Source organism: Phaethon lepturus, unplaced genomic scaffold (genome assembly GCF_000687285.1).
Source record: "Phaethon lepturus isolate BGI_N335 unplaced genomic scaffold, ASM68728v1 scaffold16978, whole genome shotgun sequence".
Taxonomy (NCBI): Eukaryota; Metazoa; Chordata; class Aves; order Phaethontiformes; family Phaethontidae; genus Phaethon; species Phaethon lepturus.
In genome coordinates, this window is record NW_010555662.1 from 2,750 (window position 1) to 24,326 (window position 21,577).

The following is a 21,577-nucleotide window of genomic DNA, read 5'->3' on the forward strand; positions in this document are numbered from 1 at the left end:
AAAAACACAGCATAAACTTACAGCACTGCAATAAGTTCTAGTTCCACTAAATCCTTTTTTTTTTTTTTACTGATCTTTTTAACAGATGATTAAACTTCTGTGAAGAGAAAGCATTACACCACAAACATCACATTAAGACTGAGGAATCCTTAAAATGGAAACAGTTTTAAACCACTGCAGCAATTCATAGTGCTGTTCAGACTTCTGTGAGGGACAACACAAATGTTTTTGTTTCTCCAGATGTTTCATTAAGGGTCATACTCAGTATTTGTTTTTCTACCTTATACCACCGTGGAAGATCCAAATGCTGGGTGGCACTAAAGAAAGATGAGCACACAGAGAATCTAATACTATGACTTGTAAAAAAACCAAACAAACAAACCAGGCTTTCTGTATGAGCAGTAACTAGTCAATAATGGAAACATTCAGCTGGAACCACAATATACTGGGTTTCCTCATGGGAGCTACTAATTCTGGATTTCAAAAAGAGGAACTGACTACAGCGATGCTAGTCACACAATTATTGTTTTGAGTCTTGGCAAGAAGAATCCCATGTAGCGCATCAGAGCGAAGGAGGCAGTTAAGTTGTTTATTAGTGACAATGGAAACAAAATAAAAGTGATAAAGCAAACAAATACTTCTTTAAATATAAAGTTTCTAGTCATCTGGTGTTCTGTCAGGCTCTTTTTTTCTTTTCTTTTTTTTATTCAGGCGTAGTTACAAAATTTCATAGAGGATTTAGGGAAACATGATACTTCAACATAAATTTGTCACCTGTGACAAAGTCAGAACAGCAAACATCATATAAAGAAAAAACCCAAAACCTATTTACAAATTCATACCTTGTAGTTATTGAGAAATTTCTTGGTTACCCAGTGGCAGATTTTGCATATACACTACATTCCAAAGGCGTTATCCAATCAGAGTCACTTAGCGTAAAATTAAGCTGAAAGACAGATTGTCTAAAAATAAGGCCAGTTTCATTCCTAATTTACGCATTTGATGACCAGAATTTTCTGGTACTTCTATGTTAATAAAAAAAAAAAGCATAAGAGCACCTGATCTCACCCAAATGGGACACACAGACCAAACTGCAAGTTTCATTCTTAGTAGGAGTTATCAAGAGTAGAAACTCATGAGAAAGGACAATAGTATACACCTTTTTTGCCATCTTGTCTATTGCTAATTTTAAATGCTTGTATAAAAACAAATCCCCACACCACATTTGCAATATGATCATAAATAGGCAATAGCTTAAAAATGTAAGATACGATGACCTCCAACTATCAAGCTGTTTTGCACTTCTGAAAAAAAGTGAACAAAGCCCAAACACCTTTCTTTTCCTCTCCCTCCCTCCCGCTGCCCCCCCAAGCCCTCTCCCCACTGCCAAACCAGGGGAAAAAAAAAAAGTTATACTCTGATGAATATTAGAACTGGCACCAACATTCATGCTAGTTGCCCTGATGTGCAACAGAAAGTTCATTTAGAATAGTCAGAAATATTCTTATGCACTAGCCCCAAAGAGTTCAGCTTCTGAAAACAGTTTATTTTGTTTTGAAATAAGTCCCATCAGGTATGACGTGGGCAGCGTCCAGAAGGTGCAGGAATGTCCAACACTCTACGTCGATCTTCGTATTCATCAGTGTCTGTGGAATCTTCGTCTTCATCCACTGCGTATTCGTTATGATTTGTTTCCTAATTCAAAACACATCCATATTTAATTAAAATCTTCTATTCCAGCTAGTTATAAGAAAGCACTAACAATTGCCTGGAAAAATCTGGTCTGCATTATTGTGTCAATTAGCTGAAGTAGACATTGCAAGCTACATCCTAAAACCAGCTCCTTACAATTACAAAGTTTAATTTGCAATAGAGATCATTTTGCCAAATGGCTTGACCTTTAACTCAGTAAATATCCATTAGCCGTCATTATTTCATACATACAACTATGTAAAGCCACAATTCAGTATCTTCGCTGTACCAATTTTCTTGGTGGCTTACATTGTCTTTTATTAAAAGTAGTTTAAAAACAAAGGGTCATTACTACCTTTAAAACAGAAGTAGAGCAAAAGAGTAAAGCAAATTATTTTTACAGTCAACTGAATAGAAGGAGGTTACAACTCCCATAAATGTGAGCAAGAGTTAAGAGATGCCGTTTTCTGTTAGAAGCATGACATCTGCTGGCACTTACTGTTAGAGCTACTGGTAACAAGCATCTCAAATTCCTAGAAAAACGTGAGGAAGTGTACAAGTAGATGTCCACCCCCACGGAAAGACTCCATGCTCACACAAAAACTTTCAAGTTCTTTCTGAATTAGTCACTTAATAAGGGCTATGCTAGTGATAAAATAAATCATAGAGTCTTTGGGCTGGAAGGAACCTTTTATGGTCATCTAGTTCAACCCCCCTGCAATAGAGCGTTCTTCTCTAAGTGTGCCAAAGCAAAGGAAGAAATTACATAGTTCACCTGCAATCTCCAAACTAAAACTACATTATAATTAACAGCAAGCTAAATATCTTGACAATCTGCAAAGTCATTAAATGACTTTATGAAAGGCACTTTCAGTGAGAACTAATGAACGTCATATGGACTGCTATCATTTTTAGATTGTTATTAACTGAAACTTTCCTTGGAGAAAGTAAATCAGCTATTATGACTAAAACAGATGACAGTGTGGTCATACCAAGATGGAATATTTGAAAGAACTATGAAATCACAGAATCAATAAGGTTGGAAAAGACCTTTAAAGATCATCAAGTCCAACCATCAACCCAACACCACCATGCCCACAAACCACATTCTGAAGTGCCATGTCCACACGTTTTTTTGAACACTTCCAGTGATGGTGACCCCACCACCTCCCTGGGCAGCCTGTTCCAATGCTTGACCACTCTGTCAGTAAAGAAATTTTTCCTAATATCCAATCTAAACCTCCCCTGGTGCAACTTGAGGCCACTTCCTCTCATTCTGTCGCTAGTTACTTGGGAGAAGAGATAAGGAAGAGACCCAATCCAAACAGCTAATGCAATGCCCTGTTTCTAGGTACAAATTAAGAAGTGAGATAGCTCCTTAAAGCAAAACAAGCAAAGCAAGCTCAACACTGCTGTAGTCTGCATGATCAGAAATATGCCCTGAAGACATACATACACACACACAGATAGGTATTTCTGTGCATCCTGAGGGGCAGCTGTTTTCAGACACAGTACAACAGAACGGTCACGTTCTACCTCTGTCAAGAACCCACAGGGCCCCTGATCTCACTGATACAACCAGGTGTGACCTCGATACCAAGATGGGGACTTGAGGAGGAAGACCCATAGCCATGTATGGTGTCCTATGAAAGCTAGGGCTGAGGATCTTGAATTAAACTAGTAGCACTACAGTCAGAGCAATAAGGATACATGGCTTTACCAATGTACAAACTACCTACAAAGATTACTACAGTTGCTAGACTTAGTCTTAATTGGAGCATGTTTTATGTGGAGTTATCAATCTGAATACTGTAAAGTACTGTAATTTTTGCACCAGGAGTGTTTCTTATCAATAAATGCTCCAGAGGCTGAAAAGAATTCATACAGACCGAGTGATACTTTTAGATGACTTTTTTTTTTTTGAGAAACAGTTCTAAAAAAAGCAGGGATTTTCAAGAAAAGAATCAAAACTGAAAAATTACATGACATTGAAGTTTAAACACAATTACACTGTCCTGTTGAAATTAATCTAAGTGTCCTTGGGAAAAAAAGAGGTCAGGGGAAAAAAGAAATCTAGGATAAGCACAACTGCATCTCCACTTACCATTCGTGCCGTAGACACCTTGAATGTTGGACACACCATATGAAATCTGGGAATTGTGACGTTAAAGAATTTGTCCTTGTAGTAGAGGCAATGGAAGGTGTAATACCCTTCCATATACCCAGATGTTGTGGAAAAAGTAGTACAGCTGGTATATTCATAGACTCTCCCCGGACTGATAATTGGAAACTCCCCTGTTGGTAAAGTATTAGATCACAATAGTAAAGACTGAAGTAAAATTTCAGTTTAGCCATTTGCTAAAGCACTTGCACTCCACAACATATTTAGGCAGATCATTTTATATTCCAGTGGATGCCTAAATGATTCTCAGCAATTATTTATCTCAAAAAACTGTCTGAAGAGCAGTTAACTATCAGGATCTTCAGACATCCCTTGCAAAACAACTTGCAAGACAAAACGGATGGATACATCTCTCTCTCTTTCAAGCAACAAAATGATTTTGATACAAACCATACAACTACTACTCTCTGTCACCATGATGAACAGCTAATAACGTAACTTTCATAACATGTACATTAAATACAAAAACTCTCTCTCTATTGGTTTCGTAAAAGCAATCTTTTACTTACCAACTACTCCAGGACCCTGAACTTCTTCTACGTCACCTTTGGCATTTGTTATTCTCCAGTATCGACTGTCCAGCTGACAAGCCTTCTCAGGAAGAGCATCTTTGGACATTTCAATTCTAGAAGCCAAATAGCATACTTAATGGTTATGAAACTACTTTCATATGTTTTAAGAAATGCTTTAGTATTCTTAGGATCTCTCTCCGAGAAGACTGGGCAAAAAAATCCCCTAAGGTAAAGTGTACTGAATCAGTTGTCAGGATCCATCTCCATGCCTCTGCTTTCCTATCTATTGTCATCTAGTCCCTTCTAAATCTCAAGAGTTACTCGTAACTTCTTTCCCCCACCAACCACTGTACTTTACCAGTTACCAATTTGACTGGCTCTTTGCATACCTTACCAGGTAATGATTTACTATTTTTTTATTAAAAAGTATTATTAAAATGTTGAGCGCATCCTATTCATTTCAGTATGTTTATGAATACTGTGCATAAATTTGCAATAACTGATCCTTTGAACATCACATAGATCTTTCCTGTGTTGTAAGAGTTAATTCAGTTGTTATTTTTACCTGATTCTGTAAGTGAAGAAATAATGTGGTGGATGTACAGAACTGAGTTCAGGTAGAAAAGATGTGGACACAGAAACAGTAATATCTCCTGTGGTAGCAACACATTCTTTATCATGCACATATCTACAAAAAGGAAAACATTAACTCTGCAAATAGCTCTGTAAATTCAACACAGAAAACTAAACATGTGAAGTGATTAGTTAGTTACTAATAAGAGCACTGTGGTGCTAAGGTAAAAGTAATTCTTAATTTGCCATTTGGCAGTTAAATAAAGGATGTATGTATGCAGTGTCTTTATGATGTATACTTCCCTGTCACCTAAATTCATACAGCTGTGGATCTCTTTGTCCCTCCATTAATGCTTGTATTAAGCTAGGTGTATAATCTGATCTGAAGTCAATGAAAACACACTTGTTTGATAAGGATGTGTCATTATGCTATTTAAAAAAAAACAAACTAGAAACTCCTACAGCAAATTAATTTACAGATCAGGAACTTGGTTCTATAGCATCTTAATTTGACAGAATTAAGGTTCTTCCTTGTACTTAGAAGAAATTTGAAGTGCAGGAAGATTCAAACACCAGAACAAGTCCTGTTTTTATATATATATTTAACAGTGTTATTTTAGAGACAAGCTTGCAGAAACAATTGCTTTTTTAATAACTCAGAACAGTCTTGCAGCAGCAGCAGCACAGTCATGGCACGGAGAATAAATCTTATACTGTTAGCTGAACTTCAGATCAGTTATGATGCAAAATTCTGGTCCCATTAATGCAAAGTTACAAACTCTGAAGCTTCTGGTAAAAAAAAAAAGTTTCTTTAGGCATTCTGTTTTACAGCTTTATCTTCAATATGTTTCACATGCTTTCTTCTCCCTCCACCATCAGCTTTTGTAACAGATACCCATAACTACTTGAAAAGAAGTCAACATTCTAAAAGTATCAAAACCTTGCAGTGAGGTTATAAATCCCAGTAGCAATACCTGAAAATCTGGTCTCTGATGATTGGATAACCACCAGTTACAACTTTGTTTACATAGGATGTAAACCATTCCAAGTAAGATGTACCTAGATGCCAAAGAAGAAAAGAATTCATAAGGACAGGCAAATTTACCACTAAGCACATTACAATAAATACTTCAAGGAAACAGTTTGAAACTTTGAATATTTTTATAATAAACTCTCAGACTTATCTAAATAAGTCAGTCAATATTCCAGTCCATTCTACCAATAAAGATCATTTGGAGAAACCAATCAAGAACTAAGAGTTAAGGGTGCATACTCCAGAAATGACACAGCAAACAAAGAATCTCTTAGCTAAGTATTTCACATTATAATCACGGTCTTCAAAAGCTCGTGTCTGTCATCATCTGGTTTCCAGCTCATGACTGTTCTGCTATGACTGGGAAAGAAGACAGGTATAGTGGCCTATAGTACTTGTATACCTATTTCCAGCTAGTCTACCTACAAGAGGCATGCAAGCCTACTGGTGGATTTACGGATGTAGTTTTGATATCCAGGTTTCCACATGAACAGAGTTTCCAAGAAGCATGCTAGAAAGTTGCAGAATTTCCCGCTCTTTAAAAACAGGTAGAAGTCATAGATATACTCCGCACTCCTGCTACAAACCCAGAAGACTAAGGCTGTATGTCATTCTGAAGAACCTGTGATTTTCATAACACTTACAGCCATTGTCTGAGAACAGCTTTTCATCCACCTAGAGCCATTATTTAGAAACAGCTTGATTTCTAAGTGGACAGTCAAGCTGTCAAATTTAACTCTGAGACGAGAGTTTCATACAAGATGTAACAGCTCTCCATAAAAGAATTGCTCAACCATAAATCTTCCAAGCATTGCAATATAAAGTTCAACAGAAAAAGCACAGTTCTTTGTCTGTCTGACTATTTGTCAGTATTACTGATACAAAACTGGATTTAAGCTGAAATACTAAGAAATCGTTATCCTTACCTTCACTGATGTGTTATCAAGTACTACCATTCCTGTTAGATTAAGCATACTTACCACTTCTTCCTCTGAGCAAGAGCTATGTGTACTGTCCTTTGATCTTTTGGAAGTCTAAGGAACTCCAAGTTTATTATCCTCCTTTCTACGACTAATCCACAAAATGCAAACCTTGTATAAAGTAACTCCAAATGGAGAAAGAGGACCAATTTACCCTGCCACCCTCAAAATTACAAGATAAACGCTGTATATAAAACTTCCCCTCCACCCTGCGATAAGCCAGGATTAACCCTTTCAGCCAAGTGGAATACATTTAAATATGATGTCAGATCACCTCACCATTGACTCAATTCCTTAAAAGCAGCAACTTTGAGCAGCAATACCAATTCACCATAGAGTACCTTTAAAGTATTACATCATCGTCAGGTGGAAAGAGGCAAGTAATGAAACTCTTGAGTTTTTGCTATATCTTTCCTATGATGGTTCTAAAGCACACAAAATCCTTTGTAAATCCTTTTGTAAAAGAGATGACAGGTTGACTACTTCACATTGAAATCAGTTCATACAATCAATCAGGACATAAAAAGGTTTCCTAAAATTAGCGTTGCTAAGAGTTTGACTACCTTCAACCCAAACCAGCAATGGTACAGCACTCCCTAACATGCTTTCTCATGGTAATATTAAATCATATATCCTAAGAAACGTGCAAGGTTAAATTTGAATATTAATTTTGGTGCCATTTATTACACATCTGCTTTCCCACTGAGTGAAAGGAATTAACTTACACATAGCCACAATTACCAGATTCCAGTGGATTAACAAAAAGAAATAATCAAATCACTATTCCAGTCAACGTACATGTCAGACAGATGATCATGACAGACTGCTACACAACCAAGCTACAATTACACAGTTTCCCCCTTCCCTCCTTTATCCTTTGAACAAAGCAACCAGGCAAATCAAAAATTCAGAAAGGTCATCTTCTGCAGCCACGCTTATAGTTAATTAGATTTCATCAAGGGACACAAAATATTTCCAACTTCTAACATGGCTACAAAAACTACTAGAAAAAAAAAAATCTTTCTGTCCACTTGGGTGTTGTATTTAATAACTGCTTACGTCACCCCCATGATGGCTAACTTAAAGGTTTTGCTCATCTTGTTAGACAGGTTAGTACACCGAATGATTTGTATACAAGACACACAGAAGGACAAGCTTTAATAGAGAAAACTTGCATCTCATTTCAAATAACCACTGATATTTTAAAGTAGGTTAGAGTCTTACAAGCAGCACAGAAAATTCAGAACGCTTGCTCTGTTCAAGTCATACTGACGTGCATTTTCTAAACAGCACAATTAAAACATTTTGCAGAATATTTTAGCTAAAGTATTACCTGTAATGAACATATCAATAGCAGATGGATTGCGAGCCATTTGGTCCTAAAAGGGGAAGAAGTTTATGGATGTATTAGAAGGACAACCTTAGACTTTCAAGGTTAAAATGCAACACCTGAAACAGGATACAGGGAACCCTTTCCCTATATTCACTAAACGTGAAATCTGGCTGCTTACTACATCATTATACTCCCAGTCAGATATTCAAACATAGAAAGCACACATGCCTGTCCCCGTGAGTGCCTATGTGATCACTGAATATACAGCTTGAACATTCCACTCAGGCTCATGCATATAAAATCAGATTTAACGCATCATTCAAGAAACAAGGCCCCCAAAAATACTGCCTTAAAACAGAAGCACAGAAAGGCTGAGGTTGGAAGAGACCTCTGGAGATGATCTGTCTAATCCCTCTGGTTTGAGGCAAGCTTAGCTATAGCACGTTGCCCAGGATCATGTCCGGCTGAGTTTTGACTCTCCAAGGACAGAAACTACACAACCTCTCAGAGTAACCTGTTCTAGTGTTCAACCACACTCACAGTAACAACATTTTTGTGGACGTCCAGATCAAGTTTCCTGTGTTTCAACTTGTGCCCATTGCCTCTTCTTCTGTCACTGGGCATGCATCACTGAGAAGATTCTAGCTTTGATTTCTTTATGCCCTGCTATCAGATATTTATACACATTGGTAAGATTCTCGAGGTTCTCCAGGCTAAACAATCCCAGCTCCTGTACTACCATATTCTCCCCTGAAAAAAGCAGGGCTGTCCACAGATGAACCAACATCTAAGTGTGTCAGTAATCTTCCAAGTTCCGAAGCATTATCCAGGTTTAAATACTCCAGAAGGTTTAAATACTCAGCATAATAGAAAGTGGGGCCTTAAGATCCTTCAAGTGATCCATTATCAAGGCATTCCCTAGAAATCTCATTGCTACAGGCTTTGGAAAAAAAAAAAACAAAACCTGCCAGGAACTCCATAGCAAGATGAAGATCCCCACCTTTTTTTACAAGAAACACCCTTTACTCACCCCACCTTCTTTTGGTGGGGGGAAAGTCATCAGGACACAGATAAGGAGAGAAAGTGCTAAATTCTTGTTAGGTATAATATCCTTAAGCTTCACTAGCAAAAATATGGCCATCTTAAAATACTACAGCTATAAGAATTATTAAAAATACTCAAATAATTACATTCTACAAAGAACCTGTTCAAGAGCAATTTGTTCTTTCACTGGAGAGTAAGTTTTGCTTACAAACCATGGGGTATCATTTATTGTTGTAAGTTTACATTTAACATATCTGATCTTCCATAATGGAGAAGCTTTTCTTCCTTACAGAAAGAATATATACAAGAGTATATACTTGCCATAGTGTGAAAAAAAAAAATAAAAATCTTCCAATAAGGATGACTGTTGCCCACCATCATGAACCTACAGAAACTGCTATAGCCACTAACAACTTCATGTAAATTGCTTTCACTTACTAACCATCCCACTTGGGGGCTTTGATGCAAACCAGATGGCAACTCAAGGGCAAGCAACAAACTAGCATGGTCACCTTCTGCCATGTAAAATATTTCAGGTATCTGATAACATGCAAAGGGACACCATCAATCATTAGAAAAGTACATTCCCATGTATAAACGTATCTTCCTTACTGGACATTGATAGAAGATCTCGTATTTATTTCGTCCCTCCACACTCTCCAGGGCCATGTATTGACTCAGGCCAGTATGAATGCAAAAAGTAAGAGGAAGGCATTGCTTCAGACCTAGCCTCTGCTGAAAACCTCCAGCCGCTGTGTCGATATCCAACAAGTCTTCAGAGCGGTAGTGGTTCGACAGTGCCATGCTTCCCATCAAACTTAAGAGACAACAACAACAAAAAAGGAAAGATAAACAGAAGATACCACTTACAAGGCAAAGATAGCTTTAAATATTTTCTAAGCATTGATTCTATCAATGTTCTAGATGCGTATTAGACTTAGATGAAGTCCAAGTCTAACATCCAGGTGCTGAACTCTGTTATCAGTTCTCAACATCAACCTTCACAAAGGGAGGCTTGATGGCTCTAAGATAAACACTTCCTTGTATGTTTTATGCATCCCAAAACACCATTTTAAACTGTGTTGGTGATTCCCATCAAGTCTGCAACTACTTCAAAGAAGCCGTTCACAGCTGATGCAGCTTCCTATAGTAGCATAATATGATAATAACCGGTGCTCCTCATCTCAAATTTTGTGCGAGTTCATTTCAATACTATCAAAGCACCCAGGATTTTTCAATGAAAATACCAAGCTGCTATAATAACAGTCATCGATCAAAACTACAGTGAGCAAGGTGCTTTATGCTTTGGAGAAAAGGTTGAGCAGTAAACAAGCAAAATTACCATTGAAGAGAGACTGTAATCTCACTGTAAAAGCTAAGGCACACAGACACAAGTAAACAGACATACAAGGAAAGAATGAGACAATATTCATCAGCATGACATGGCAAGACCATCAACTGTCTGTCTGATTTTTTCCTCTAGCTTTTTGTAGGCACCACAGCAAAGGATGGGGTTTTTTTATTCGTTTGGTTGGTTTTGACAATAAGGAAGTGACACTGAAGACAGTGAAAGGAGCCTCTCTATACATAAGAAAATGTACACATTTGGAAAAAAGTAGTACTAATATGAAATACGTAACAGATTAGGAATGGAGGTGAGCATCGGAAGCTAAAGTTAACATTGACATGAATTTTGGGCTAGATGAGAGCTAGACTGAAAATAAAAAAAACCAAGCAACCTATACTCAATGTAATAAAGGAGCAGACAATGGAAGAATGATAAAGGGGGTAACATGAGCAAATTAATCAACTACAAGGGCACACACTACAGCAGTGTGCTTAGCAATAAGAGTACACAAACCTGTAATATACACCTCCCCACCCATACTCCCTTCTAATTTGCCTTTCACGACGTTCTCAGAAGTAAATGCTTGCAGATGCTAAGCTTTTACTGGTGTTATGAAAGCAGTGACTCAGGCACAAGCTGCCACACGTCAGCACGATATAAGCTGCTCCAATCTTGGGCAACAGGTTCCATTCCTCTTTTTCCTTACGTAGTCTTGCCTGGAATTAGCATGTTCTACAGTTTAAAAAGCGACGCTAACATCCAAACACAGAAACCTGAAGCATCAAACAATGACAACTAGTACCAAATCTCTATTTCTGGTCTAACATGCCAACAACTTGCTGCATAGACTTTCACTACCTACACCTGGTATTTCCAGTATTTATCTCCCACAAGAAAGCAAGCAGTAAGACTACTCCCTCCACTCGCAGGGTGGCAGCCTTTCTGGCTCCAGGGTCCCACATCAGACCTAAAAGTCATCCTTATGGCTGCATAAAAATGGTTTCCCATATCCCTTCTGCACATACAATACTAGAATTGGAGAAAGCTGCACCTTCTTCACTAGTGAAGGCTTTGGCAGAGCAACATGAACGCCTTGCCCCTTGCAGACACTGCAATGATTTGCCCTAGCTTTCCATTTTCTGCTGTTGTTTGCGGCACTTACATTAAGCGCTGACCTGTGAACTTTTTCTATAGCCGAAAGGTGGGAAACTGTTTGGTCATTCACCCTCTAACCTTATGTAAAAGGAGTTTTTAATTGCTGAAACTGCATAAAACTGTAAAATCTTCTACTGAGAAAACTTAATTTGCAGAACTGACCTTTTCATTCTACTTAAAATGACTACCTGGTTTGCAAGTTATTCCCTAACTATTTTAAAGAAAAAAGTTATTAAATAATGATACCTGAAGAGTGCAGGAGGCTAATTTACTTATGTAATACAAAGCAAAACTTCAGGGGAGCAACTTGCAATTGTATGATTAAAAGTCTAACAGTTGGAAGTTTTAGTTGTTACCAAAAAAAAAGCTTTTCACTAGGAAAAGTAGTAATTTGAGCAATTAGAAATCTATACTGTGTTCTTAATTACTTCTGAGACTAGAAGATAGCCAAATCTAGAAGTGTCACTTCAAGCAGTCACTCAGTTACAACATATTTAATGCTTCATCTATCCTGTTCAGCAGATGTTTTCTCTTTTTAATAAATAAAGTATCCAAGGAATATAAAAGGAATTAGTAACTTGGTATGTAGTTTTCACTCCTTACCCAGGAACAACTAGCTTCTGTCCATTATGAATACGAAACGAACATCGATAGTCATCAGGAAGTTTGCAACCTATTTGTGCTTCCACAGCATCTAGATCTTCCTCCCGCACACTCTCTGTGTACAAAAAGAAATAGGAGTATTAAGTGGCAGTTTTGGAGGGGGAATCAAGCCCAGTATGCTGTTCCTCAAAAAGGTGAATATTAGAATTTGTGTTAAGACCTCTCCTTTAAAATTTTATTTCACATCATTTCATCAGAGCTGCATGGCTAGAAATAAGGCAAAAAACTAGCTACATTCTAGGCATAACAGCATGTTTCCAACTGTCAAAGAGAATTTTAAGTAGCCCCAGCAACTTTACCACTGTGGATTTTTTTGTTGTTGTTGTTGTTACCATAGAAGAAATACATATTTCGAAGTGTTTTGCCACTTATAATTCAGACAAAGTGAACTAACAGACATACAAAAGCAAGATAAATTCAGTTCAACTTTGGGACACAGCTGTCTACTAGTATGGTCTCAAGAATCTTCCACTGATTAAATTCATGTTAGTGGCCAGAATCGCTAGAAATCAAGTATTTCAAATACAAAGCATGGAAATCGTAAGTGCCTTGATCAAACAAACATGGACTCAAGTCAATATCTGGAGACTTCATTCTGTGCCACCTAGGATACATGAATTTGAAAGGAAGCTGGCTACATTAACCGATTACTTAATACAGCACCAATCTCCACCAATGAAATCTCAACAGGCCTGACAAGCAGAAAGTACTTATGAAGTGAAATGAACCTTTTCCCCACAGTATTGTCATTAGCTGACAGAGTCCCACTTAAAATTGTTAGGCAATATTGATTTTACTTTCTTCATTCTAAGGGTTGCTTCTTTCAGTTTCCAGTCCAATCTGTAACAAAGAAATGTTGGCTGCAGTCACCGTTCACCTGGAATTTGAAGCAATAAATGAGTTGTAACAGGGGCATTTTCATATCATCATCAATAGAAGGGGTGGGAAGTGACTACTCCTAGACCTCCACACACACTTTGTGGGGGTTTCCACACCCTCACTTCTACCAAAGATCAACTGGGTGGCCTGTGTGGTCTATTCCAATCAAGATTTTTTTGGCAATTTTATTTTTTAAGCCCTTTTCATATTTGTTATTAGTTTCATTTATATGGCATAATTTAACAATGCATTGAGACAAGATCCTGTACAAATGGTTTTAAAAAGGTGTAAGTTATGGAAGAGCTCCTGCTAAAACCTGCCATCACTATACAAGTGTGGAAATTGATAATTTTAAATTCATTTTTGTCTTTCTGTAGACAAACAGAAGCTTCATTGCATCAAATTCCTAGGGAGGATTTTGAAAGTAAAAATCTGTTCCATTTCAACACCTCCAACACAGACACTTTCCATTTTATTAACAAAAATATTTGACTGACAATTCAGTGGTTTTGTATAGCTGAGTGAAGTCTATGTTTTCAATAGAGCAGCATGGAAGTTACAGAATCAAGGCATGGATCTCTACATCAAGTATCCCGGCCTGTGTTACGCAAGAATTCAGGCTACATATAACCCCTCTGACCTTCTCCTAAAAAGACATTCCTTCACTAACACTTAGACATAACAAAAAACAAACAAAAAAAATCTTTAAAGAAAACAGTAAATGTTAAATTCTAACTGTGTTCTTTTACTCACAAATACTTAGCACAACTTAAGAATCTGGCACTATCCAGCAAGCCAAGAAACATGTAAGATTTACATCATAAAGAGATCACGTTCTACAGATTTCTCTTAATTTCACAAATCATGTTAAATCAAGCATCTTGGTCTAATAGTCAACTTCACACAGAAGACTGAAGCACAGCTGAAAATGTAAGAGCTATTTTGTCCCTATAACAGAAAAGCCCAAACTTGCTGTATGTCTTATGAACCAGAATACTGGAAGTACTTCAAGTATTAAAACACAAACTTAATTTAAAAATAATCTCGGCGGGGGGGGGAAGTGGAAGTAAAAATTCTCTTTTGGCCACTAATTTACCTTCATTAGAAGACCATAGTAAGACCTACAGAAGAGAAAAAAACTCAATACTTCCTTTTTGTTTGGCTTTAGTTTACAATGCCTGTTTTCATGTGAAGGTGTTTTAGTTGGGTCTTAAAAAAAAATCTCACAAAAAATCACACCAACAGGTCCCAAGTCCTTGCAGCAGTGGGATTCTTAAACTAAAACTTAATTAAACAGAAAAAAAAAAATCAGTCATAGCAACCAAAGACAAAAACAGTAAAAGAGTATTAACTTCCTGATTATCCAGGAGATATAGAAGATAGACTGGGCACTAGAACAAAAAAAAAAAAATCTTGGTTTCTTCTCTGAAAAGAAATCTTCAGAGAACCTTGCACCACTAGTAACTGGGCAAGGAGTATGCATGTAGTCTGATTTACTTATTTACTGGAGGGGAAGGGAAAGCACATCTACTTGACTTCAGGGCTCTGGTACTTGAGGCGCAGAGCTAGGATGAAAGCACTATGAAACTTAATAACAGATAATGTCGCATCAGCCAAGCTACTAGAGAAAGCAGGTATTAACACCGTACCTTTCAAAGAACCAATCATCCGAGGGCATCGCTGTCCTAAGTATTTTTCTAGGTCATCCCAGGCTTTTTTCAATGTAGCATAGTACCGGATGTATCTTCCTAGGTCAGAGTAGGTACTGATGAAGATGGCTTTCCAGCTCTGATTTCGTTGACTTTTTTCCTCTCTAAGTGGACACGAAGACAGTAAGTTTAAAGACCAGCCTAAAAACCCTGACTTCTAAAATCAAGAAGTTAGTATTTGTTATTTGGCAGAAACAGTATGCATAACATTAAGCCAGGAACACTGAGTCACGTGAAGCTACACAAACTCAATTAATTCTGGCATCTATTCCACAGCAACTTGCAACAGAATTAGAAAACATTAGGGGTACTTAGTATCGAAGTAAAATTTGGAAAAAGTATTCCTTTAAACAGAGTGCTGTCTATTATTAACTTTTAGAACTGCTGAATAGCTAATCCAGATCACATTTTACACACGCACAGAGAAGGCCTTAAAAAAAATAAATCTAATTTTCTGATTTACTGCATTAGTCACAAACTCCTTTGTCTACCCAATAAGAAGGATTAAGGAGCAAACCAAAGAGTTAAATAAGAACTCTGTGCACTGATCTGGAAAGGCAGTTTCTTAAGGCATTACTGCATATTCAGTACTCCTCACAGGCACAACAGCAGGCTATGGAAGACAGGCTGCCAAAAAAGTGCTGACTAAGATCTACAAAGGATGCTTGCCTCCAAATTGTAGCTGCCTTTGCATCTTTGTTTTAGGATATACTCCAACTCCTCAAACTCCAATCAGCATGCTGTATCTAAAAGATCTAGTACAGGTTTGTACACCTAAATAAAAATGTAACAGTTGAGAAGTCTTCACATAAGCTTTAAGATCTCTCTAGCTCTAAAAAGGAGAGAAGAACCTTACTACTTCAAAAAGAGTTGAGGAGGGAAAAAAATTAGTGTAAGTTTAGTTTATCTAACTTCCCAGACTAATGTCAAACCAAAAGAGGTAAAAGAAAAAAATCCCAAAGTGAATTATGTCTCAGCAGGCAACAGAAGATTCAGCATTTTCACCCTCCAAATGTTATTTGTAGAAATTATCTACAGCTTTCATTACTCATTTTGTCTTGGCTATGGAGAAGCCAGCATCTCAGAGACTAACCCTGAGCTAGTTCTCCTAAGCAAAGCCCTACAACCCCCTCATCTTCCTCCCGGTCTACGTGAAGTTCCTCTTCTAAAGCATCAGGTACTCAGCTTGAAGGTCCCATTTCCTCTCCTTCTTTCCCTGCCCGCATGCCCCCACCCCAGATTTTCTTTTCTAGTTTGGATTCTAGTATGAATATCGCTTAGGATTTTTATGCGGAGAATCTCAAGACAAAATTTTACAAATTGTGTTATATCTTCATAAGCTGCATATCATTAGAATACACACAGTATGTTTATCTTTGTGGAATCACCTTTGTCTGCTGTTAATTTTTAATAAGGTCTATATGATATACGCATTATAATACACATTACAAACTACCACTTGGGAAATGTTTTCCTAAATTACCTCCTCCACCCACTTATGCATATATATTAACTCCTTATCACTAGCTGTCTTGCCATCTTAGGCTACTCATGTAATACAAGGTGCACCTGCATAACCTGAATAATGGAAAAATATATGGAACTGACCACTGAAGTCATAAATAGTTAATCCTGCTCACAATTTATAATCTAAAAAGAAAGATATTGTCTAGAAAACAGGACACAGGAGGGGATAAGCAGTAACAAAACTGGTTGCTAATTCACTTCAGTCAACTCCACGAGCTTTCTCAGTTCTTGGAGAAAACCTCTTTTTTAGCAAAGATATGGATTGATAGCATTATAGTTAGCTTCCACTTAACAGACATCCTGAGTTCAATGCAAGCAAGCAGAACAGAAAAAAAACCAAACACAAACCACAACACCTCAAGAACCACATATGTGAAACTTTTTACATAGCCCAGTGTGATTTCCCTGAGAAAATGATGGAGAAAATCCTCCTGGAAAGCATTTCCAAACACATGGAAGACAAGAAGGTGATCAGGAGCAGTCAGCATAGATTTACAAAGGGTAAATAATGCTTGACCAACCCAACAGCCTTCTACAATGAGGTGACTCGCCTGATAGTTGAGGGGAGAGCAGCGGATGTTGTTTACCTCAAATTTAGTGAAGCCTTCAACACTGACTCTCTGTTAATACCATCACAGAGAAGCTGACAAAGTATGGGTTTGATAAGCAGATAGCGAGGTGGACCAAAAACTGGCTGAATGACCAGACCCAAGGGAGGTCAGTTGGAGGCAAGTCACTTGTGGTGTACCCCAGGGCTCAGTACTGGGACCAATACTATTTAATATCTTTGTTAGTGACCTGGATGATGGGACAGAGTACATACTCAGCAAGTTTGCAGATGCTACAGAACTGTGGGGAGTGGTTGATACAGCAGATGTTGAGGTCTCTCTGAATGGCTGCACAAACAGGGCAGAGAAGAATCTCCTGTTCAACAAGGGGAAATGCAAAGTCCTGCACCTGGAGAGGAATAACCCCAGACACCAGTATACACCGGGGCTGACCAGCTGTAAAGCAGCTTTGCTGAGAAGAACCTGGGGGTCTTGGTAGACACCAAGCTGACCACAAACCAGCAATGCACCCTCGCAGCAAAAAAGGCCAACGGTATCCTAGGCCATAGTAGGAAAATTGTTGCCAGCAGGTCAAGGGATGTGATCCTTCCTCTTTAGTCAGCGCCAGTGAGGCCACATCTGGAGTACTGTGTTCAGTTCTGAGCTCTCCAGTACAAGAAAGATATGGGCATGCTTGAACAAGTCCAGTGCAGGGCCTCAAAACTGATTATAGGATTGGAGGATCTTTCACATGAGAGGAAGGTGAGAAAGCTGGAACTCTTCTGCCTAGAGGCGGCTCAGGGGGCATCTTATCAATGTGCACAATTACGTGATGGGAAGGAGTAAAGATGGAGCCAGACTCTTCTCAGCAGTGGCCACTGATACAACACTGGACACGGTCCTGGACAACCTGCTCTAGGTGACCCTGTGTAAGCAGGGGAGTTGGCCTGGCTCAGAAGGTCTCTTCTAACCTCAACTATTCTGTGATTGCAGCCATGGCTACCCTTGAAACAATCATCCAGTTCTACCCCTCGTAATTACAGCACTCAGAATATTACTCCTCCGTAGAATATTTGGTGTCTGATAAGGTCAAACTGCAGCTTCTCCTTCAGCCTAGGTATTAACAGGGCACCTCTTTTCCACCCATCCACAAAACTTTAACAGTTGTACATTCATGAAGCTTTTTTAGGAGATTAACATTTTGATACCTCTAACCTTTCATCGGTTTGAAGCTGGTGAGAAGCTGGTGAACATCAATTCAATCTTAGAGTTGCTAGAAGTAACGTGGACATAAACAGACAGCACAATAACATAAACCTTATTTTCATAGCCAAAAAAAAAAAAAAAAAAAAGGCATAAAACCACCACACTTACTCTGAAATAAGCCAGTATTTCTTGCAGTGTCTTTTCCACAACGGATCATGGCTTGATAGCTGATTTAATCTTCGACTCAAATAGCAGCAACTAGAAATATAAAAGCATTAAATTTGTTTGCCGAAGAATTGCAAAATAAACAAAATAATTATAACAATTATAAAATAAAAAATAAATACTGACCAGTACATTACATATTGCATGCTCATGAAATAAATGCAGATTTTGAAAGTTAGCTAGCTGTCCTTTTTAGAGTTGTGCTTACAATGGTTAAAAGTCTTCATTCCAGCTGTGTTTAAGTTGTGAACCACTTTTCTACACCCTTCAAGAACTGCCAACAATTAAGTAATTTTGTAAAGCAGGTCATCCTGCAGACATACGCCATCATAAACATTGTCTGAAAGATTCCAGCATGACTCCACTCCACCAGCAGTAAGCATTCCAGTAGCAGAGGCTAGTTATTATGATTTAAATTGCTTTCTTATCTGGCTTGTCAGTCTCTACCTCACCTTTTCCACTGTTTCCATACTACTGAAAGCTCAAACAGCAAGCTACAGAAACTATGCAGTTTGAGTATTAAAAAGTTGCTTTCCAGTTTAAGTTGTTTAAATAACAAACTTCATGATCAGAAGCAGACACAGGAAAAATACAAAGGACAATGGACCTGGACGTAAGTACTGCAAGCTCACTTTAAAGAAGACCATATGTAAGGTCTTGCCATTTCATTACAGGTAACATCACTACTTCAGGAAATTAAAAGAATTATTGCAAATGCAGTATTAGAAAACCTGTAGGATACAAGTCTCAAAACCATCCTCAGAAATCACTGAAGTTGGTCTTTGCTTGATGCAATGATACAGCAAAAGCTAACCTATGATCCCAATGCCTGCTAACTTGCTCTTTAAAAGCATCAAATAGAGTCTGTTCCCATATTTACTTTTACAGTTACAAAGCCTTTCTGGAACGTACGACTGTTATTGACAGCAAGACATTTCTGTGTATTTATATGAATAGGAAGGAGTGGCAAAGCATTGGCAACATGCAGAGCAATAACACAGGGAATTATTGTGTTATTCAAAGAACTTAAAAGAATTTATTGCCTCATTCAATCTAACCTGGACACCAGACAATAAACCTTTTTTTCTTCTATGTTTGAGCTGAATTATCAGTCATGCTTTAAAGAAACTCTCCAAAAGATACCACCAATTTAGATGTGGCAACATCACTTCCCCGGTAGCTTGTTTTAACAGTTAACGTGTGTGTTTTAATGGCTGTGATTAACATCTAAGTACCCCAAATGAGGTTACCAAACTTAAGCTTCCAGTTACTGCTTTTGGGTTTTTTTTTTTCAGTGTAGTTCCAAAACTAGTAAGTAAGAAAGACCAACAGTGTAAAGGGACATAGATGCATACTGAAATAAAGATGCCTCTCAATCTTGTCTTTGATAAGTAAAATCAGTCAAAATCCAGGGCAGGTGAAAGCATCTTGCCCTGAGACTACAGAATTATTCCTATTTACCTGTTCAATCCAATCTTTTCCACCCAAATATCCATTATAATCTGTTTAAACTAGAACTGTATTACTATTTCAAAATCAAACTCAACAAAGTGAAGTGATTCTCCTGTATGTCCTGCCGTTACCCCTCCCCTCTGCAGTGACACAGACATAAACACATTCGCTTCAAACCTTGATATTTGGCCACGTAAGAACTTCATTCATGACATTGGGATATTTTATTATTTGGGGGGAGGGGGAACAGAACAGAAATATCCCAAAGTCAAAGCCCTTACAGAAATCTATTATATTGGTGTTTATCTATCAAGTCTGTAATTTCTGGTAGGAAAGACATCACCGTGGCATCAAACATGATCAAAGATGCAATTAAAGCCACTCATTAATTACATAAGTATTTGGTCACCTGTCAGCTTTTCCATTATTTAAAGGTCACCACCAGGCTAACCAACCTGTGGAATACTAGGGAAACTGTAATGTTTGTAATGGTCAGAGGATATATGTATCGCTAAAACAAATGTAAGCAAGCTAGAGATCTCCACAATTGATGCCGAGTACTACAAACAGCCAGTTATGCACAACTGACATTACTGACCTTATAAATACAAAAAAACCTTCTTATAAATAAGAAAACTACACAGTTTTGTCCTTTTGTCTACACAATTGTCCTTGCACAGCAAAATTCATCCTGTTTTGTCCAATAATAACAAAAATAGGTAGTGCCTTTACTACACCATTAGCAACTACTATTAAATCATCCATACTTGACTTGTAACAATTGTTTGATTTTGCACAAGCTTAATTTCTTTTTTGCTGTTATCCTAACAATATTGTGCCTGATATCTTTAGATTTCTTGAGGAATATTGGGGGGGGGGAACCCCAAGCAATAACTGTTCTGATAATATTCTATTTTACTCATACCTATTCCTCCTCCCTCTGATTATATACTGTGATTTCAATCACTGCCACTGCTTGTACTTCATTGGTAAGGTTCTAGCTAACAACATACTCTCATCTTCATTCTATGACTCATAACTTCAGTCATCTAGTAAACTGTCCAAGGGGAGCTTTGCAACTTCCATTCATGTTTTTTCTTCCTGAAAAGTCGTCCTATTTCATTTCCTTTGGATTTCCTCAAACAACAGCTCATTCGAATAACTGAATATATTTACTGGCAACAAAACCGCCCTTTGTTTGCCCACAGACACACAACAGTTCCAGAGAATTAGTGATTTCACAAATTCACTTATTGGTTCATCTCTAAATTGTAACTTAGCAACACACAAAACCAACATATCATGGGGGAGAGCAAAACAGACGACATTCCCTTTTGCTTAAAAAAAAAAAAAAAAAGGCAAAAAACCCGAAGAACGCCACTGTTCCTGGAAAGGAACGGTGCTTTAGGGTATGTCCTCCACACAGCAGCTCCTCCAAGCCCTCTTCCTACACGGCGGTGGGGCCCTGGCAGTGCTTCGCCCGCGGTGCCTGCAACAGCCCTCCCCAGCCCGCCCA

General features: G+C 38.0%; 1 protein-coding gene across 1 annotated transcript; it reads right to left on the minus strand.

The window, feature by feature from the left end:
- Window positions 1-1,155: 1,155 nt before the first annotated feature.
- On the minus strand, window positions 1,156-21,398 carry FBXO3 (F-box protein 3; the record flags this gene model as incomplete). The annotated part of the gene is made up of 11 exons (XM_010292247.1): window positions 1,156-1,695; window positions 3,797-3,987; window positions 4,384-4,499; window positions 4,952-5,074; window positions 5,934-6,018; window positions 8,306-8,351; window positions 9,962-10,166; window positions 12,456-12,570; window positions 15,044-15,207; window positions 18,553-18,652; window positions 21,324-21,398. Coding segments are annotated over 11 exons (1,346 nt in total), but the record flags the coding sequence as incomplete, so codon positions are not given.
- Window positions 21,399-21,577: the final 179 nt, after the last annotated feature.